The sequence below is a fragment of the Oncorhynchus mykiss genome, chromosome 25, assembly GCF_057628025.1.
Source record: "Oncorhynchus mykiss isolate SJ-2025 chromosome 25, ASM5762802v1, whole genome shotgun sequence".
Taxonomy (NCBI): Eukaryota; Metazoa; Chordata; class Actinopteri; order Salmoniformes; family Salmonidae; genus Oncorhynchus; species Oncorhynchus mykiss.
In genome coordinates, this window is record NC_143046.1 from 19,788,739 (window position 1) to 19,807,610 (window position 18,872).

Sequence of the window (18,872 nt, forward strand, 5' to 3'; positions counted from 1 at the left end):
TTTCTATTACTATTTATCTAGCATACACACTCACACTCTTTCAAACATGATTATTTGGTAAAGTTATCAGGGGTAGTAACTAGTAGTAACTAGTAACTTTTACACACCCACACCTCATTGGCTAGGTTAGCTAGCTAGCTAACTAGCCACATCTAGCACAAGCTCACTACTAAACTGACCTGGCAATCCTACTATCGTGGACCCTTGTCTCCAATCAGCATTTTTTGTGTTTATGTCCCTGTAGCTGTCAGCAGTTGTCTCAAAAAGACACGGTTTTGAGGATAATGCGACCATTTGCAAAAGGTACCTGCATCAGTATAGTTGCCTAGCTGCACAAAATGTTATGCAGCAGTGATGCAACAACGCAGTCGGTGTGTTCGAAGCGTTAGGCTGCTTTAGCTAACCGGATAACTGAGTAGTGATCCTAGCTGCACCCTATTCGGCAGGTTCCCCTCAATGTGTAACAGTACAGTTGTAGTGTCCACTCGACCGACACTCTTTTTCCTTTTCATCCTTTTTGCTTCAATAACTTTTCCTCCTTTCAGGGAAGCCTTAACTTCTTCCATGGTCATTTCCACTGGCATCCCAGCAATTACTCCTCTCAGTTTAGACATAACATCATGAATGTGACATTTCACCCGACCCCAATATAGTGAGTATATATATTTTGTTTTCCATAACCCAGTGGTTTGGCATCCCTAATCACCCCAATCTTTTTCCTAATTGATTTTGTGAAATGCAACGGATGAAAGTACTTACTTGCTGGTTCTGGGAACACTACCAAAACTTCATACCGTTCTACTCTAACCTCTTAGTCTAGAGTGGTCCTTTACAGGTCTACTCTCAACACTACTCATTGTTTCCCCAGCAGTATTCATCCCTCCATCACTCTCATTTGTAAATGGCTGATCACTGCTGGTCTTATCGTCATTATCATCATCAATTTCCCATTAGAGATTCAGTATCTCTATTGCTTTGAATGCTACAAAGTAAAAAAAATAATAAGAAAAAAAGCATTTAATATATTGTTTAAATCAATAATAAAAAAAATAGAGTTGTAGTTGGGGGCAGGTAGGCTACTTGTTTCAAAAGTTAGAGAGGGCTGTGTTATTGTTCAGGAAAGGGTTTTCTACAAGGATTCCCTTCAGCATTCCCTTCAGTGGCAAACTATTGTTGGGAGAGGGGTCTATAAATGTGTCATAAATGTGAGGATTATTCCATTGACATTTTGTGTGTCTCAATCTTAAATGTCATGAGGTATTACTCAATTTAAATGAAGGGAAGTTACATTGTGAGAAACATGATTAATCATATCACCTTTGTAAATGATTTTAAAGGGTTAATGACCTTAGGTTTGAGCATCTGTGGTCTCCATTTCAGAAAATCAAAAATGACCTAAAATGTATCATTGGTGTTACTACTCTGACAAGTGGCACAATATTATAATGGTAAAACCTATTTAAAGTCTTTAAGCTGCTATAGTAGTTGATTTGGAATGAGAAGAAGTACACAAATGCATTTCAGTAAATACAAATAGAGAAAATGGAAGTATATGTTTTCCAAACTCAATGGATTACTTTACAATAATGGATTAATTCAGTAACCAAACATTTCTTTAAGTCATTCATGTTTACAGGTTCCTGTAAATCCATACATCAAGGTAGTCTATGCCCCGCCCATAAATGTGCAGGTAAGATCAGGTAAAAAGGGTGAGAACAGGCAAGTCTCCTTTGACAATCGTGTGGTTGAAGAAGGATATGCTAGCATTGCTGCTGCTGCACTAAAGTAATCTGGAACGGTTTTGACAGAAATCTTGGGATTATTGTTGATTTGAATATTAGATCGGCTAGATTAAACTAAGGATATAGACAAGGTGAACATTTTCAACCATGAACAGATTTCGAAAGTGGTTTCACAAACCTAAGGTAAGTGTCTTTTAAAAAATGTAACCATGCAAGTCAGTTTAGAACAAATTCTTATTTACAATGACAGCCTACCGTGGAACAGTGGATTAACTGCCTTGTTCAGGGGCAGAACAACAGATTTTTACCTTCTCAGCTCAGGGATTCAATCCAGCAACCTTTTGGTTACTGGTCCAATGCTCTAACCACTAGGCTACCGGCCACCCATCACAATCTTTTGGTCCTATCAAATGTCTGATACTCTTTTTTGGAAGATTTTATTCAAATCTAATAATTCATAACCCTTTATTATTTGAGGTATTTTAAGAAAAAAATCTATTTGTGCATTTCCTAGCAGTTTCTTTGTCTTTTTTGTGAGAAACATGTTTCCCATTATATATTTTTAAAAATGGAGCAACAATAATCGTATAAACATTAGCAGTACTATTCCATGTAGAATATCCTGTATTTGAGTCAGACATGCTAGCACTATTCTTTTTAAACTTCAAACCAGTGGTATGTCCACGTTTCCTCTGTAAACACGGACATGTAAGCTGCTGCCCAGCTAATTACAGTAAGGGCTCCTTTGTCGGTGGCTGCTGGGCTTTGTAATAGAAACACAGCCTCATTCAATAGCTCTGCTTCTGGGCTTTTTTTCAGATAGCCACAAGTCAAACCCCAGGGGCATTGTTCTCTCTCATTTGTTGAGCTCCTTTTGTTTGTCCAAAGTGTAGAATCTTACAGAAAAAAATATGTACTGTTACTCCCTCCCTCCTCAGTCCTTTTACCGTAAAAAATGTGATTAGTCTATTCAGTCTTTCACTTCCTAATGTTACACTATTTGTTTGCCTGAAGAAATCGGACCAACAATTGCTTGCCCAGTTTTACTGTGCTGATGAAGAGCTGAGGCAAGTGGCTGCCAAGCTCAACAGCCTGAATGGCAAGAACGAACCCCAACGCTGTGCCCTGCTGGTCAGCCAGTTCCGCTCCTGCCAGGTAAAGAAAGGTTGTGCCCCAAATGGAACCATATTCCCTATTTGGTGCACTACTTTTGACCAGAGCCCTAAAGGCCCTGGTCAAATGTAGTGCACTACTAAGGGAATAGGGCGCCATTTTGGACACTGATAAGTGAATCATCATCACTTCCTCTTATTGTAATGATAAAAGTAGAGACCTTTAAGATAATGATTCACAAACTGTAAAATAGTATGTGCTATCTTCAATGGGATTTCAATTCCTCTTCTTGGATTTACAACAGGACAATGTGCTGAGCATCCTCAACCAGATCATGAATGAGTGTATTCCAGGCGAGAGAGCCAACCGAGACTTCTATGTCAAGTTCCCAGACGAGATCCAACAAGAGAACCTGGAAGGCCAGCTGTGGTTTGGAGCTGAGGTACCTGCTAGCATAATCTTATCTTGACACTTCAGACGTTCATGTCTCGGCGACAGCATTAAAGAACAATGGCTGGTCATAGCGATTTTAGCTATTATCTTTGAAAAGCTGACTATGTAGAATAACACATTTATGTTATCTCCATAGTGTTTGGCTGCTGGCTCCATCATCATGAACCAGGAGGCTGAGAGCGAGGCAATGCGTCCCCTAGCAAAGGAACTGACTCGCTGCATAGATGAAGTACGGAACATCGCCCGTGACCAGGCTCTTCGCAATCGGAACATCTATACAGAGCTACTGTGCCAGGCCTTGAGAAAATTTGACAACCTGTTTGCAGGTTTCGAGTTCAGGTGAGACGGTGAAAATGATATTTTACTCCCACAGGAAAAGTGGGTTTCATAGCGTAACACACTCACTCTCTTTTTCCTTCTGTACCTCAGCTATGTTTCAGCCATGGTACCAGTCAAGTCCTTTAAACAGTATGACATCCAACAGGATGTCACTGTGCTGTTCTGTGAGACAGTGTCCAGGTGAGAATGTATACATAGTTCTCACCTACTGTACATATGCTTCCTATCAAATCATTTATTTATTAATCTACTAATAAATGTTACTAAGTCACTTTTTCCCTCATGGATTCTGTTAGGGCACTAAAACGGGGATATATCACTCAAGACCTGATCGATGACTATGAGCCTGCACTCATGTTTACAATCCCACGATTAGCTATAGTGTGGTGAGTGTTCTGAAAAAACTCTCCAATAAATACCTTTTCAATTGTCATTTTTATTGTACATTATTTGAATAATCTACGTCACTACAAATTCTCAAACCAAATGCCATGTGTCTGTCTAGTGGTCTAATGGTGTTTCCTGATGGCCCCATGAAGCTGGATGGTGAGTTGGAGGACATGTCTGAGTTATTCAGGCCCTTCCACTCTTTACTGAAGAAAATTAGGTACAGTACCTCCATTTCAAAGTTTTAACAATCAATCAAATTTATTTTATATAGCCCTTCGTACATCAGCTGATATCTCAAAGTGCTGTACAGAAACCCAGCCTAAAACCCCAAACAGCAAGCAATGCAGGTGAAGAAGCACGGTGGCTAGGAAAAACTCCCTAGAAAGGCCAAAACCTAGGAAGAAACCTAGAGAGGAACCAGGCTATGTGGGGTGGCCAGTCCTCTTCTGGCTGTGCCGGGTGGAGATTATAACAAAACATGGTCAAGATGTTCAAATGTTCATAAATGACCAGCATGGTCAAATAATAATAAGGCAGAATAGTTGAAACTGGAGCAGCAGCACAGTCAGGTGGACTGGGGACAGCAAGGAGTCATCATGTCAGGTATTCCTGGGGCATGGTCCTAGGGCTCAGGTCCTCCGAGAGAGAGAAAGAAAGAGAGAATTAGAGAGAGCATATGTGGGATGGCCAGTCCTCTTCTGGCTGTGCCGGGTGGAGATTATAACAGAACATGGCCAAGATGTTCAAATGTTCATAAATGATCAGCATGGTCGAATAATAATAAGGCAGAACAGTTGAAACTGGAGCAGCAGCACAGCCAGGTGGACTGGGGACAGCAAGGAGTCATCATGTCAGGTAGTCCTGGGGCATGGTCCTAGGGCTCAGGTCCTCCGAGAGAGAGAAAGAGAGAAGGAGAGAATTAGAGAACGCACACTTAGATTCACACAGGACACCGAATAGGACAGGAGAAGTACTCCAGATATAACAAACTGACCCTAGCCCCCCGACACATAAACTACTGCAGCATAAATACTGGAGGCTGAGACAGGAGGGGTCAGGAGACACTGTGGCCCACTCCGAGGACACCCCCGGACAGGGCCAAACAGGAAGGATATAACCCCACCCACTTTGCCAAAGCACAGCCCCCACACCACTAGAGGGATATCTTCAACCACCAACTTACCATCCTGAGACAAGGCTGAGTATAGCCCACAAAGACCTCCGCCACGGCACAACTTAAGGGGGGGGGGGGGCGCCAACCCAGACAGGATGACCACATCAGTGACTCAACCCACTCAGGTGACGCACCTCCTCCAGGGACGGCATGAGAGGGGAATGAGAGGGAGGGCCCCAGTAAAGCCAGTGACTCAGCCCCTGTAATAGGGTTAGAGGCAGAGAATCCCAGTGGAAAGAGGGGAACCGGCCAGGCAGAGACAGCAAGGGTGGTTCGTTGCTCCAGAGCCTTTCCGTTCACCCTCCCACTCCTGGGCCAGACTACACTCAATCATATGACCCACTGAAGAGATGAGTCTTCAGTAGAGACTTAAAGGTTGAGACCGAGTTTGCGTCTCTGACATGGGTAGGCAGACCGTTCCATAAAAATGGAGCTCTATAGGAGAAAGCCCTGCCTCCAGCTGTTTGCTTAAAAATTCTAGGGACAATTAGGAGGCCTGCGTCTTGTGACCGTAGCGTACGTGTAGGTATGTACGGCAGGACCAAATCAGAGAGATAGATAGGAGCAAGCCCATGTAATGCTTTGTAGGTTAGCAGTAAAACCTTGAAATCAGCCCTTGCTTTGACAGGAAGCCAGTGTAGAGAGGCTAGCACTGGAGTAATATGATCAAATTTTTTGGTTCTAGTCAGGATTCTAGCAGCCGTATTTAGCACTAACTGAAGTTTATTTAGTGCTTTATCCGGGTAGCCGGAAAGTAGAGCATTGCAGTAGTCTAACCTGGAAGTGACAAAAGCATGGATTAATTTTTCTGCATCATTTTTGGACAGAAAGTTCCTGATTTTTGCAATGTTTCGTAGATGGAAAAAAGCTGTCCTTGAAATGGTCTTGATATGTTCTTCAAAAGAGAGATCAGGGTCCAGAGTAACGCCGAGGTCCTTCACAGTTTTATTTGAGACGACTGTACAACCATTAAGATTAATTGTCAGATTCAACAGAAGATCTCTTTGTTTCTTGGGACCTAGAACAAGCATCTCTGTTTTGTCCGAGTTTAAAAGTAGAAAGTTTGCAGCCATCCACTTCCTTATGTCTGAAACACATTCTTCTAGCAAGGGCAATTTTGGGGCTTCACCATGTTTAATTGAAATGTACAGCTGTGTGTCATCTGCATAGCAGTGAAAGTTAACATTATGTTTTCGAATAACATCCCCAAGAGGTAAAATATATAGTGAAAACAAAAGTGGTCCTAATAGCGGAATAGCGGAACATAGCATTAGTCTTGTTGAGGTATTTCCAAAAGTCAACATTTTGGTATATGAACAGGAATCTCCTGCGCACGCTCAAGGAAGAAGAGCTTCATTCGTTGGAACGCAACCTCTGTGTCACTCATGAAGAGGGTTTGGTTGCCCGCCGCTGTTCTTCAGCCATACCACATTCAGCCATCACTCTGGCCCAGCAACTAGAGCATACCATGCATGGGAAGCAGGGGGCAAAGTCCCAGTCAAGTGTTCCTCCTCAGGCATGTGTCGTGATGGAGGAGGACAAGGAGGACAACCCTTCCCTCCTGCAAGTTGAACCTGGCCGTTTAGAGTGGGACCCAGAGGTTGAGCTGTCATCCTCCTTGCAGACTGACATCATGGAGATGGAGCTGCTCAGCATGATGTTCTACCAGGCGGGAGATGAGATGTCCAGCTTTCTGTCCCCAGCACCCAGCCAGACTTCATCTCCTGCCAGCCTCACCCCCAGCCCCATGGCCTCTCCTCTCAGGCTCCGCAGGGCTGGGAGCAGAGTGTCGTCTGGTGGTTGGTCGTCTGGTGGGTCAAGTGTAGACAAAGAGGAGCGTGTCTTCTACATGGATGACTTGGACGGGACACAGAAGCAAGGCTATTCCCTTCCTAACTCCCCATATCTGAATATGAGGCGGAACATGTCTTGCCCTTCTTCACCGTGGACCAGCTTGTCCAGGAAGTGTGCGGAGGCAGCCCTCCAGCGCAGCAAGAACTGGCCCAGCAGTAGCAGGCTCTCGATCCCAGACCCTGGGGTTCTCTCTGTCCCCCCCATCTGCCTGAATGGGGAGGGGTTGAGCCAGAATGTGAGCCAGGATGTTTTAGAGACGGCAGAGCTGATTGCACTGAGGATGAAGGGGATGAAACTCTCTGAAACTGTGATCAATCCCCTATCTCCCAACCTGTCTACCTGGACCGAGAAGGTGAAAGAGGAAAAAGATGACGATGAAGACGACGATGAAGAGGATTCACAGCTGCAGTCTCTGAATGAAGGGGCCACATACTGCCAGATCAGCCCCTGTATCTGCCTCCAGTGCCCCAGTCTGCATATATTCCCACCAGACCATGACACCTACGGCTGCCTGACTCCCCAAACCCAAGGTCCCCCCTTATCTGCTGTTAGAAGCCCAGCTCTGAGCCCCAGGGAACAGGGGAAGGAGAGGAGCCATGTGCTGGGCCCACGGTTCTCTTCACTACGGGCCAAGGGTCAACAGAGAGATGGTGTTCCAGCATCTGTTGCCTGCCCCAGCCTGACCCAGTGGAGAACCAATGGAGATGGGAAGGCTGAACAGAGAGTGGTAGAGGCAGAGCCAGAGGAATACACCCTGTCTCAGTTCAGGTAAGTGCTAACCTCATACTTGCTCTAGTTTGAATGACGTAACCCAAAAGTTGATAAATTATACTACTATTACACTACTATAAACCAGTATACTATTTTCTCTAGTGGCACTTTATAAATTACAGAATTGTTATAATACATGACAATAACAGTTTTAGCCTAGCTTTCAATGTCTGAGCAGAACCTAATGTTCCCTATGTCCCCTACTTCTCCCAGCTATCAACCCAGCAGTAATAACACAGAGGGGATTGAGCATCCTGACATCCAGTTGGCCTGCCACAATATCCGATCCCGTTTCAATAGCAGCGGTGACCTCCTTCACCGTCTGTTTGTGTGCATCTCAGGTACAGTAGGTCCTCATTGTCTTTCGCTTTGTCAATATTGTAAAAAATGTGCACATTTTTCCCCCTTTAGAACCCCGTCATTAACCACAAATTTTTTATTTTTCACAAAAAAAAACAAGTTTGACAGGCCCACTACGCTAAAAATGAGCATTGAGCTATTAGTGCTTTTTGAGGTCATTTTGGTTTCGGTTCAAAAAAAAAAAAAAATATCACGGTTTTCAATTTAGTTTTTGATTATTTATTTTTTTACAATAAATGCACTACGCATTATGTGGGTTGAATGCTGTAACAACACTGAATAAAACAATTAATAAAAGTCCCATGATGGTAGTGACTGTCAATTTATTAACAATACAGTGTTCACATTACTTTACTTTAATAAAATATTTCAGTTGTGTATATCACATTTATTTTATTTGATGACTTTATTATTTCATTCCAAGTCATCATCTCATCTTTATAGAGCTTCTACCTATGCTGTCTTAACAACTCCCTACTACATCGCACAGTTTGGGCTTGATCTGATTTATCTCTAGAGAAACTGAGCATCGGGCAGAAAAAAAACAGAACAAAAACAGAACGAAATGGCATTCAAATAATGTAACCGAAATTTTGGTTAATCGCTCAGCACTACTAAAAATGGACCAGCCCATCTGTCAATTGCCCGAAATGCCAGATGGCCAGTCTGCCCCTGTATTATGTCATACAGTATCTGGATATGCCTATCCCTGTTTGACATAGCTCTTACATCATAAGACTGAGGGGACAAGTGATCTTAGTCTCTGATAATGTATCAACTCTAACCAGGTGTTGCAGACCAGCTACAAAGCAACTACTCCAGTGACCTAAGAACCATATTGAAGACACTCTTCCAGATAATGACGACTAAGACAGTTCTTGCAGAAGAAGACAAGCAAAGGAAAGGTACTACAGTGCTTGGGCATATAATGTGACAAAACCATGACATGAGAGATTCTACACTGCAAAAAGTTCAATCTAAGCACGCTTAAATATCTTATAGAGTGATTTCTCACTTTTACGAAATTCTTACCAAGCTAAATTATCTAACATCATTGGCAGAAATGTTTTCTTATTTTAATCTAAAAGTGCTTTTCTCTTATTTTAAGAAATTTGACCTTAGTCATATTATTTGCAGTGTCCGTAGACCACAGGAGGTTGGTGGAACATATATTGTGGACAGGCTGTGGTAATGGCTGGAGAGGAATTGGTGGAATGGTATCAAATACATTCAACAGATAGGTTCCACGTGTTTTAATGTCATTCCATTTGCGCCGTTCCAGCCATTATTATGAGCTGTCCTCCCCTCAGCAGCCTTCTGTGACGTTGATGCATCCAAAATCTCTCCTCCCAGTTCAATATGGTCTGTGTCCTGTCCATGTCTCACCAGCATCCTTAGGCCTGAGTAACAAGGCTCTGGAGGACTGTGCCTTGTGTATGGAGTGGCTGTCCTCCTCCCCATCGATGGAGCAAGATGTCCAATGTGAAGGTGATGTCTCCTTTTGGTCTTGTCATTTTAACTGTCCCTATTATCATTTTCTAACCATACATCAACAACTTCAATCACATGTAGCGCTCCCAAACTGGGTTCCTGATGAGGCCTGTAGCGTCTGCACAGCATGTAACGCCCCCTTCACCTTAATACGCAAGAAGCACCACTGCAGGAGCTGTGGCAAGGTACCTGTAAATACCCAGACAAGGGTACCATATAATCACCACTCAACTTCCAGCCACACATAGTCACACACTTACTAATGAACACAGACTTGTGAATGTATGCGAATAATTTTGAAATGTATGTCGTCTCAGATCTTCTGTTCTCGCTGCTCTGCCCGCTCAGCGCCTCTACCGCGGTACGGCCAGGTCAAGGCTGTGAGGGTATGCACCCACTGCTACATGTTTCACGTCACGCCATTCTGCCCCTGGAACAGCAACTGACTCAACCCTGGCCCTCATTATTCTATCAATCCAACTGTTTAAGGTAGTTTACTAGCTTATCAATTAAATAGGCATTCACAATGTGGTACCTGTTTTTTGTGACTTTTAGATGTGTAATAGTAAGAGTATCAAAATGTCATACAAAATGTTTCAACATGTGGAGGACCTTCAATCGTTTGTATTGAATAATATTTTATATTGAGTGTTTTTCTTTCTATAACATCACAACTGGGCACTGACATGAGTGAAACCTCTCAGAATGTTTATTACTTTAAGACAAGACAGATATTTTATTCTGCTTCAATCCTTGAGTTGTAGCCACACCATCTGATTTCACACACATATGCAAGAACAAGAGTGCTTTCTCACTACTTAGGAGTGGTTGACAATGTCAAACTGAGTGAGAGGGATCATTAGATAACAATACCATTTCATTCAGCAAGCAGTGCTTTCTTTAACCATTCGTTTCACAAGTTCACTAAGATACAATATAACTGTTGTGTTGCACAATATCCACTACTTTGAATTGTTAGGCTGCTGGGCACGTACAGCTTAACTTTCTTCCGTGCTACTTTTACATTGTCAGCAACCTGGTTGGACAATTCATTGTACTCAAAAACACATCAAGCATCTCCACTAGAAGTTCCATCAGACAGAATTAACATTAAAAGTAACAGTGAGCAATTAGCCCTCTCAGATTCATTTTCTTCCCCCAAAAACAACTATTTCAATCATGGATAACACCTGAAAGATAAGAGCTGTAAAAAAAGAAGAAGCACATTCAAAGACTTCAAGCATTTCAAAACTTCAGCTCAAACAGAACTAATTTTGTCAAATCAAGCAGGACAGAACAAGCCCTCCACCCAGTGTCCCCAATGTAAAGGTTCAGACAGTCAAGGGAGACTTGACACAGAACGGCTGACTGAAAAAACAACGACCCCATTACAAAAGCCCTTGGTACAACAGCAGTGCAAACCATTAGCTTTCTTTAACTAAACCACTTATAGGACTACCCTGGAGGACACAAGACACATCACAGTAGCCTCTTAAAATAACATATTTCAAATTTGCTCACAAAATATCTGTATATGACAGGATCTTGTCATCCAAGCCAGCTAGTGGCGTGCTTATTTTTTGTTTAGATCGAGGACACAGGAGCGTTTCCCAGGGCAGAGGAAGTGTGGTCAGTGGCAGGGACATCCAGCCTGGCCTCACAGCTAGCTGTTTGCAGACCAAGCCTTCATTACACCACAATGCAGTCCCACTGACCTGAGCAACTGCTCCAGAGACCTGGGATGGAGAAACAGAGCAGGCTGTTAACGAACACTTGCCCCAGAGTCCATGTCTAAGATAACACAAACAAACACAAACAACAATAAGATACATCGACATGCTTCAGTCTGTGGATGGCAGATGCATTTCATTACCTACTAATCTTCTTAAACGTCAGCACTACAGAGATGGAAAGGAGATCTTGTCAACTTGATTCATCTTAATGTGATTATCAAGGATTTGGAAGATCTCCTGAATGTTGGGTACGTATCCTGACTGCAGCTTGGACCAGATTGGTACATCTAAAAGGGAGTGTAGAAAAGATAGGAGACAAAGATGTTTACATATAATTTAACTGAATTTCATCATCACTGAATTAGTTGTGTACATCCATGCAAGGATGTAAAGTGAAGAAAGTGTTTTCAGTGACCCCATTCAACTCACCATTTAGTGTGATTTCAAATGCACTGGTGGACAAGAAGTGGGTCTCCAACATGTTACTGAGGAAGAATGTCATCAGGCACGAGAATATCTGGAAGACAAACAAGTGTGTTTAGTCAAAATCTATTGAAGTTGAAACCGTAAAACCTCACCTTATTTTCTTGAGTCCACGTCCATGCTCTGGGAGTCTCCAGTCCAAGCATAGCGAAGGGATTTTGTCCACTGACAACCAGGGCAATGGCAAGAAGTTTGAAGTAGGAAAAGAAATTTCCGAGATATCTGGTGGAGGGCAAAAAGTGGTGATCAGAACACCAAATTCCCTGACGAAATAAATGTTGACTGGCTACATGGCAATAACGTGCCATCTTACTTGTTGATGGTTGTGGGAGGGTAATTTTCCCCTTCTATGCGGATGTCCGGGTACAACTGGCTGATAGACCGGGAGTACTCCTGGAACACCTTGCTATACCCTCAGGAGATGCTGTAACACAAAAACTGGTTAGAAATGTGTGTATTTGACATAAATTAGAAGTTATATTATATTATTGAAGTTATATTTCGTGGCTCCCGAGTGGTGCAGTGGTCTAAGGCACTGCATCTCAGTGCTTGAGGTGTCACTACAGACAACCTGGTTCGATTCCAGGCTATATCACAACCGGCCGTGTTTGGGAGTGCACAATTAGCCCAGGTTTGGCCGGTGTAGGCCGTCATAAATAAGAATTTGTTCTTAACTGATTTGCCTAGTTAAATAAAGGTTACATTAAACAAATAAAAATAGCTGGATACTGTGACACCAAATTCCAGACTACCAGCCTGCATATAGTTAGCTAGTTCAGGTAATATGCCGGTTCTTTCATTCTATATTAGGAGCCAAAAAGGCTGTATATAGCTAGGAGGATTAGCGAGCAAGCTCAGCTAAGAACTTAATAGCTAACTAGCTAGTAGCTAGCATCAAACAATGTCCCCAAACGATCAAATGGCTAGTTAGCATAAGCTAGTTAGCATTGACTAGCTAACTGCGCCTGCTATCTAACGTTAGCTAGAAAAATAGCTACATAACAGAGAAAAACGATAATCTTACCAAAACTGGAATTTCAGCACTGGCCCAGTGTAGAGGGCCTGCTTGCTGAACCTCTGTGGGTCGGCATCCCGCAAACTATCAGCCCCCATATTCAGGCTGTCAGAGGCCTGCGCTGGGTGTTGAGTCATCATGGACCTCCCGACGTAAATGTCTTTTACAGTGACAACTGTGAACAGCAGAAGCGCCGTCAAGATACCCGTTTGGCTATATTCTGCCATTTGAAACGGGGTTTAGGGGACCAACGCCCCGCTTCACAACCAAGTCTATCGACTGGCAAACTACTGTACACCTGACAGTTTTCTTCTGACCCGTCTCCACTGGCAAGCGGCTACAAACTGGCTAGCTCTGTATTAGCAGCAGCTTCATCCTCTTCCTGTAATCTGTGCACTACATCTCTGAAATGCTGCCCCCTGCCGGAGTGGATGCAGCACTATTTGTATGAATACGTTATACTGTATCTCTAATTCTATGGATACACTGTACAGTGTCTTCAGAAAGTATTCATACCCCTTGACTTATTTCAAATGTTGTTTTGTTCCAGCCTGATTTCAACGTGGATTAAATCGTATTTGTTTCTCAACCATTCGCACACAATACCCCATAATGACTAAGTGAAAACATGTTTTTAGAAAAGTTAGCAAATGTATTGAAAATAAAATACAGAAATATATCATTTAAATAAGTATTCACACCCCTGATGTTAGAATCACTTATGGCAGCGATTACAACTGTGCGTCTTTCTGGGTAAGTCTCTAAGAGTTGTGTACACCTGGATTGTACAATATTTGCCAATTATTATTTTCAAAATTCTTCAAGCTCTAGTTGTTGATCATTGCTGGACAACCATTGTCAAGTCTTGCCATAGATTTTCGAGCAGATTTAAGTCAAAACTGTAACTCGGCCACTGAGGAACATTCACTGTCTTCTTCTAAGAAAGATCCAGCATAGATTTGGCCTTGTGTTTTAGGTTAGTGTCCTGCTGAAAGGGGAATTCATCTCCCAGTGTCTGTTGGAAAGCAGACTGAACCAGGCTTTCTTCTTTTTATTTTTTATCCTGAAAAACTCTCCAGTCCTTAACGATTCCAAGCATATCCATAAAATGATGCAGCCACCACTATGCTTGAAAATATGGAGCGTGGTACTCAGTAATGTGTTGTATTGGATTTGCCCCAAACATAACATGTTATATTCAGGACAAGAAATTAATTGCTTTGCCAAAAATAATTCTGTATTATTTTAGTGCCTTAGTGCCTTGTTGCAAACAGGATGCATGTTTTGTAATATGTTTTATTCTGTGCAGGCTTCCTTCTTTTCACTCTGTCAATTAGTTTAGTATAGTGGAGTAACTACAATGTTGATTCATCCTCAGTTTTTTCCAATCCCACCCATTAAACTCTGTAACTGTTTTAAAGTCACCATTGGCCTCATGGTGAAATCCCTGAGCGTTGTCCTTCCTCTCCAGCAAAAGGAGTTAGGAAGGACACCTGTATCTTTGTAGTAACTGGGTGTATTGATACACCATCCAACGTGTAATTAATAACTTCACCATGCTCAAAGGGACATTCAATGTCTGATTTTTTATTTGTACCATCTATGTGAGGCATTGGAAAACCTCCCTGGTCTTTGTGGATGCATCTGTATTTAAAATTCACTGCTCGAATGAGGGACCTTACAGATAATTGATTGTGTGGGGTACAGAGATGAGGTAGTCATTCAAAAATAATGTAAAACACTAATATTGCACACAGAGTGAGTCCATGCAACATATTATGTGACGTGTTGAGCACATTTTTACTCCGGAACTAATTTAAGCTTGGCATAACAAAGGGGATGACTACTTATTGACTCAACATATTTAAGCTTTTCAATTTTAATTAATCTGTAAAAAATGTACTTTGTCATTATGGGGTATTGTGTCTAGGCCAGTGACAAACAAATCTGAATTTAATTCATTTTAAATTCAGGCTGTAACACAACAGAAGGTGGAAAAAGTCAAGGGGTGTGAATACTTTCTGAAGGCACTGTAGCTTTGTATGCAGCTATCATCACTGATGATGGGTGGGGTTATATCTTGCCTGTTTGGCCCTGTCCGGGGGTATCGTCGGACAGTGTCTCCAGTATTTATGCTGCAATAGTTTATATGTTGGGGGGCTAGAGTCAGCCTGTTATATCTAGAGTATTTCTCCTGTCTTATTCGGTGTCCTGTGTGAATTGAAGTATGCTCCCTCTAATTCTCTCTTTTTCTCTCTTTCTCTTTCTCTCGGAGGACCTAAGCCCTAGGACTATGTCTCAGGACAACCTGGCCTGATGACTCCTTGCTGTCCCCAGTCCACCTGGTCGTGCTGCTGCTCCAGTTTCAACTGTTCTGCCTGCGGCTATGGAACCCTGATCTGTTCACCGGACGTGTTACCTTGTCCCGGACCTGCTATTTTAGACTCTCTCTCTACCATACCTGCTGTCTCTAACTCTGAATGATCGGCTATGAAAAGCCAACTGACATTTACTTCTGAGGTGCTGACCTGTTGCACCCTCTACAACCACTGTGATTGTTATTATCTGACCCTGCTGGTTATCTATGAACGTTTGAACATCTTGGCCATGTACTGTTATAATCTTCACCCGGCACAGGCAGAAGAGAACTGGCCACCTCTCAGATCCTGGTTCCTCTCTAGGTTTCTTCCTAGGTTCTGGCCTTTTCTAGGGAGTTTTTCCTAGCCACCGTGCTTCTACACCTGCATTGCTTGCTGTTTGTGGATTTAGGCTGGGTTTCTGTACATCACTTTGTGACATCGGCTGATGTAAAAAGGGCTTTATAAATACATTTGATTGAGGATGTTGGGGAGATACTTTCGGAAGGTGCTGTAGCTCAGTATGCAGCTATCATCATTGATGATGTTGGGGAGATACTTTCGGAAGGTGCTGTAGCTCTGTATGCAGCTATCATCATTGATGATGTTGGGGAGATACTTTTGGAAGGTGCTGTAGCTCTGTATGCAGCTATCATCATTGATGATGTTGGGGAGATACTTTTGGAAGGTGCTGTAGCTCTGTATGCAGCTATCATCATTGATGATGTTGGGGAGATACTTTCGGAAGGTGCTGTAGCTCTGTATGCAGCTATCATCATTGATGATGTTGGGGAGATACTTTTGGAAGGTGCTGTAGCTCTGTATGCAGCTATCATCATTGATGATGTTGGGGAGATACTTTTGGAAGGTGCTGTAGCTCTGTATGCAGCTATCATCATTGATGATGTTGGGGAGATACTTTTGGAAGGTGCTGTAGCTCTGTATGCAGCTATCATCATTGATGATGTTGGGGAGACACTTTTGGAAGGTGCTGTAGCTCTGTATGCAGCTATCATCATTGATGATGTTGGGGAGATACTTTTGGAAGGTGCTGTAGCTCTGTATGCAGCTATCATCATTGATGATGTTGGGGAGACACTTTTGGAAGGTGCTGTAGCTCTGTATGCAGCTATCATCATTGATGATGTTGGGGAGACACTTTTGGAAGGTGCTGTAGCTCTGTATGCAGCTATCATCATTGATGATGTTGGGGAGATACTTTTGGAAGGTGCTGTAGCTCAGTATGCAGCTATCATCATTGATGATGTTGGGGCAATACTTTTCAAACAAACAGTAAGTAGGAAAATTGAACATGTCATTATTTTAATTGCATAAAGTAAATTCTTACTGAAGGTTTCACATAATATCAAATCAAATCTTATTTGTCACATGCGCCGAATACAACAGTTGTACTGTGAAATGCTTACTTACGAGCCCTTTTCCAACATCACAGAGTTAAAAAGTAAGAATATTTACACAAAAAAAAAGAATGAAATAGTAACACAATAACAATAACGAGGCTATATACAAGGAGTACCGGTACTGGGTCTATTTGCAGGGGTATGAGGTAGTTGGGGTGATTGAGGTAATATGTACAGTTGAAGTCGGAAATGTATATACACTCCACAGGTTGGAGTCATTAAAACTCGTTTTTCAACCACTACACAAATTTCCTGTTAACAAACTATAGTTTTGGCAAGTCGGTTAGGATATCTACTTTATGCATGACACACATAATTTTTCCAACAATTGTTTACAGACAGATTATTTCACTTCTAATTCACTGTATCTCAATTCCAGTGAGTCAGAAGTTTACATACACTAAGTTGACTGTGCCGTTAAACATGTCATGGCTTTAGAAGCTTCTGATAGCCTAATTGACATGATTTGATTAAATTGGAGGTGTACCTGTGGATGTATTTCAAGGCCTTGACATCATGGGAAAATCAAAAGAAATCAGCCAAGAGCTCAGAATTTTTTTGTAGACATCCACAAGTCTGGTTCATCGTTGGGAGCAATTTCCAAATGCCTGATGGTGCCACGTTCATCTGTACAAACAATAGTACGCAAGTATAAACACCATGGGACCACGCAGCCGTCATACCGCTCAGGAAGGAGATGTGTTCTGTCTCCTAGAGATGAACGTACTTTGGTGCGAAAAGTGCAAATCAATCCCAGAACAACATCAAAGGACCTTGTGAAGATGCTGGAGGAAACAGGTGCAAAAGTATCTATATCCACAGTAAAACGAGTCCTATATCGACCTAACCTGAAAGGCCGCTCAGCAAGGAAGAAGCCACTGCTCCAAAACCTCCATAAAAAAGCCAGACTACGGTTTGCAACTGCACATGGGGACAAAGATTGTACTTTTTGGAGAAATGTCCTCTGGTCTGATAAAACAAAAATATAACTGTTTGGCCATAATGACCATTGTTATGTTTGGAGAAAAAAGGGGGACGTTTGCAACCCGAAGAACACCATCCCAACTGTGAAGCATGTTGGTGGCAGCATCATGTTGTGGGTGTGCTTTGCTGCAGGAGGGACTGGTGCACTTCACAAAATAGATGGCATCATGAGGAAAGGAAAATTATGTGGATATATTGAAGCAACATCTCAAGACATCAGTTAAAGTTTGGTTGCAAATGGGTTTTCAAATGGACAATGACCCCAGGCATACTTCCAAAGTTGTGGAAAAATGGCTTAAGGACAAGAAAGTCAAGGTATTGGAGTGGCCATTACAAAGCCCTGACCTCAATCCTACAGAAAATGTGTTGGGATAGGAGGGAGCTCGGCCCCAGTGATGTACTTGGCTGTATGCACTACCATTTGTAGCGCCTTGGACTCGGATGCCAAGCAGTTCCCATAAGAAGCGGTGATACAGCCAGTCAAGATGCTCTCAATGGTGCAGATGTAGAACATTTTGAGGGTACGAGGGTCCATGCCCCTGAGGGGGAAGAGGCGTTGTCGTGCCCTCTTCATGACTGTGTTGGTGTGTTTGGACCATGATAGGTCTTTAGTGATGTGAACACAGAGGAACTTGAACCTCTCAACCCGCTCCACTTCAGCCCCGTCAATGTGAATGGGGGCGTGCTCGGCCCTCCATTTCCTGTAGTCCACGATCAGCTCCTTTATCTTGCTGACATTGAGGGAGAGGTTGTTGTCTTGTCACTTGTCTTGTTTCATCGTCGTCGGTGTCTTGTTTCATCGTCGTCAGGCCTACCACCGTTGTGTTGTCAGCAAACTTAATGATGGTGTTGGAGTCGTACGCGACCACGCAGTCGTGGGTGAACAGAGACTACAGGAGGGGACTAATATGGAGCACTAAAGATACTTAAAACAGGCTTAGTGTCTCACTGACTTATGAGCAGATCCAATAAATATCCCAAACGATCCAAAAAACAATTGAAATATTATGAAGTGTGTATAATTTGACTCTTCGGCTAAGTAATATCAGACTGCGACTACCAATTTCTGCAACATCTAGTGGAGATTCTTTGCACTACATTTTTTTAATAACCTTGAAAATTGTGTCAAGTGAAAGATCCTCACCTCAAAACGTTATTTTTAGTAGTATGTGCTTTGTGATCACCAGCTGCA

General features: G+C 42.6%; 2 protein-coding genes across 2 annotated transcripts; one reads left to right on the top strand and one right to left on the bottom strand.

The window, feature by feature from the left end:
- Positions 1–1,889: 1,889 nt before the first annotated feature.
- On the top strand, positions 1,890–9,312 carry LOC110504396 (lateral signaling target protein 2 homolog). Its single transcript, XM_090219274.1, has 9 exons — positions 1,890–1,925; positions 2,757–2,897; positions 3,160–3,297; positions 3,445–3,647; positions 3,738–3,827; positions 6,532–7,833; positions 8,050–8,177; positions 8,985–9,101; positions 9,305–9,312. The coding sequence occupies exons 1-9, from the start codon at positions 1,890–1,892 to the stop codon at positions 9,310–9,312; spliced, it is 2,163 nt and encodes a 720-aa protein (XP_090075400.1).
- Positions 9,313–10,374: 1,062 nt separating this feature from the next.
- selenot2 (selenoprotein T, 2) lies at positions 10,375–13,190 on the bottom strand. The gene is made up of 6 exons (XM_021583561.2): positions 12,928–13,190; positions 12,217–12,327; positions 11,999–12,125; positions 11,850–11,937; positions 11,561–11,707; positions 10,375–11,423 (listed from the first exon to the last, which is right to left on the bottom strand). Exons 1-5 carry the CDS (start codon positions 13,143–13,145, stop codon positions 11,586–11,588), a joined length of 666 nt encoding a protein of 221 aa, XP_021439236.1. The 5' UTR covers positions 13,146–13,190; the 3' UTR covers positions 10,375–11,423; positions 11,561–11,585.
- Positions 13,191–18,872: the final 5,682 nt, after the last annotated feature.

Bases quoted from the DNA above. Each gene is read 5' to 3' on its own strand.
- LOC110504396 (XM_090219274.1), top strand. From the start codon at position 1,890: ATGAACAGATTTCGAAAGTGGTTTCACAAACCTAAG. The intron at 3,298-3,444 runs GTACCTGCTAGC...TTATCTCCATAG, and splicing joins AGCTGTGGTTTGGAGCTGAG to TGTTTGGCTGCTGGCTCCAT. The intron at 8,178-8,984 runs GTACAGTAGGTC...AACTCTAACCAG, and splicing joins TCTGTTTGTGTGCATCTCAG to GTGTTGCAGACCAGCTACAA.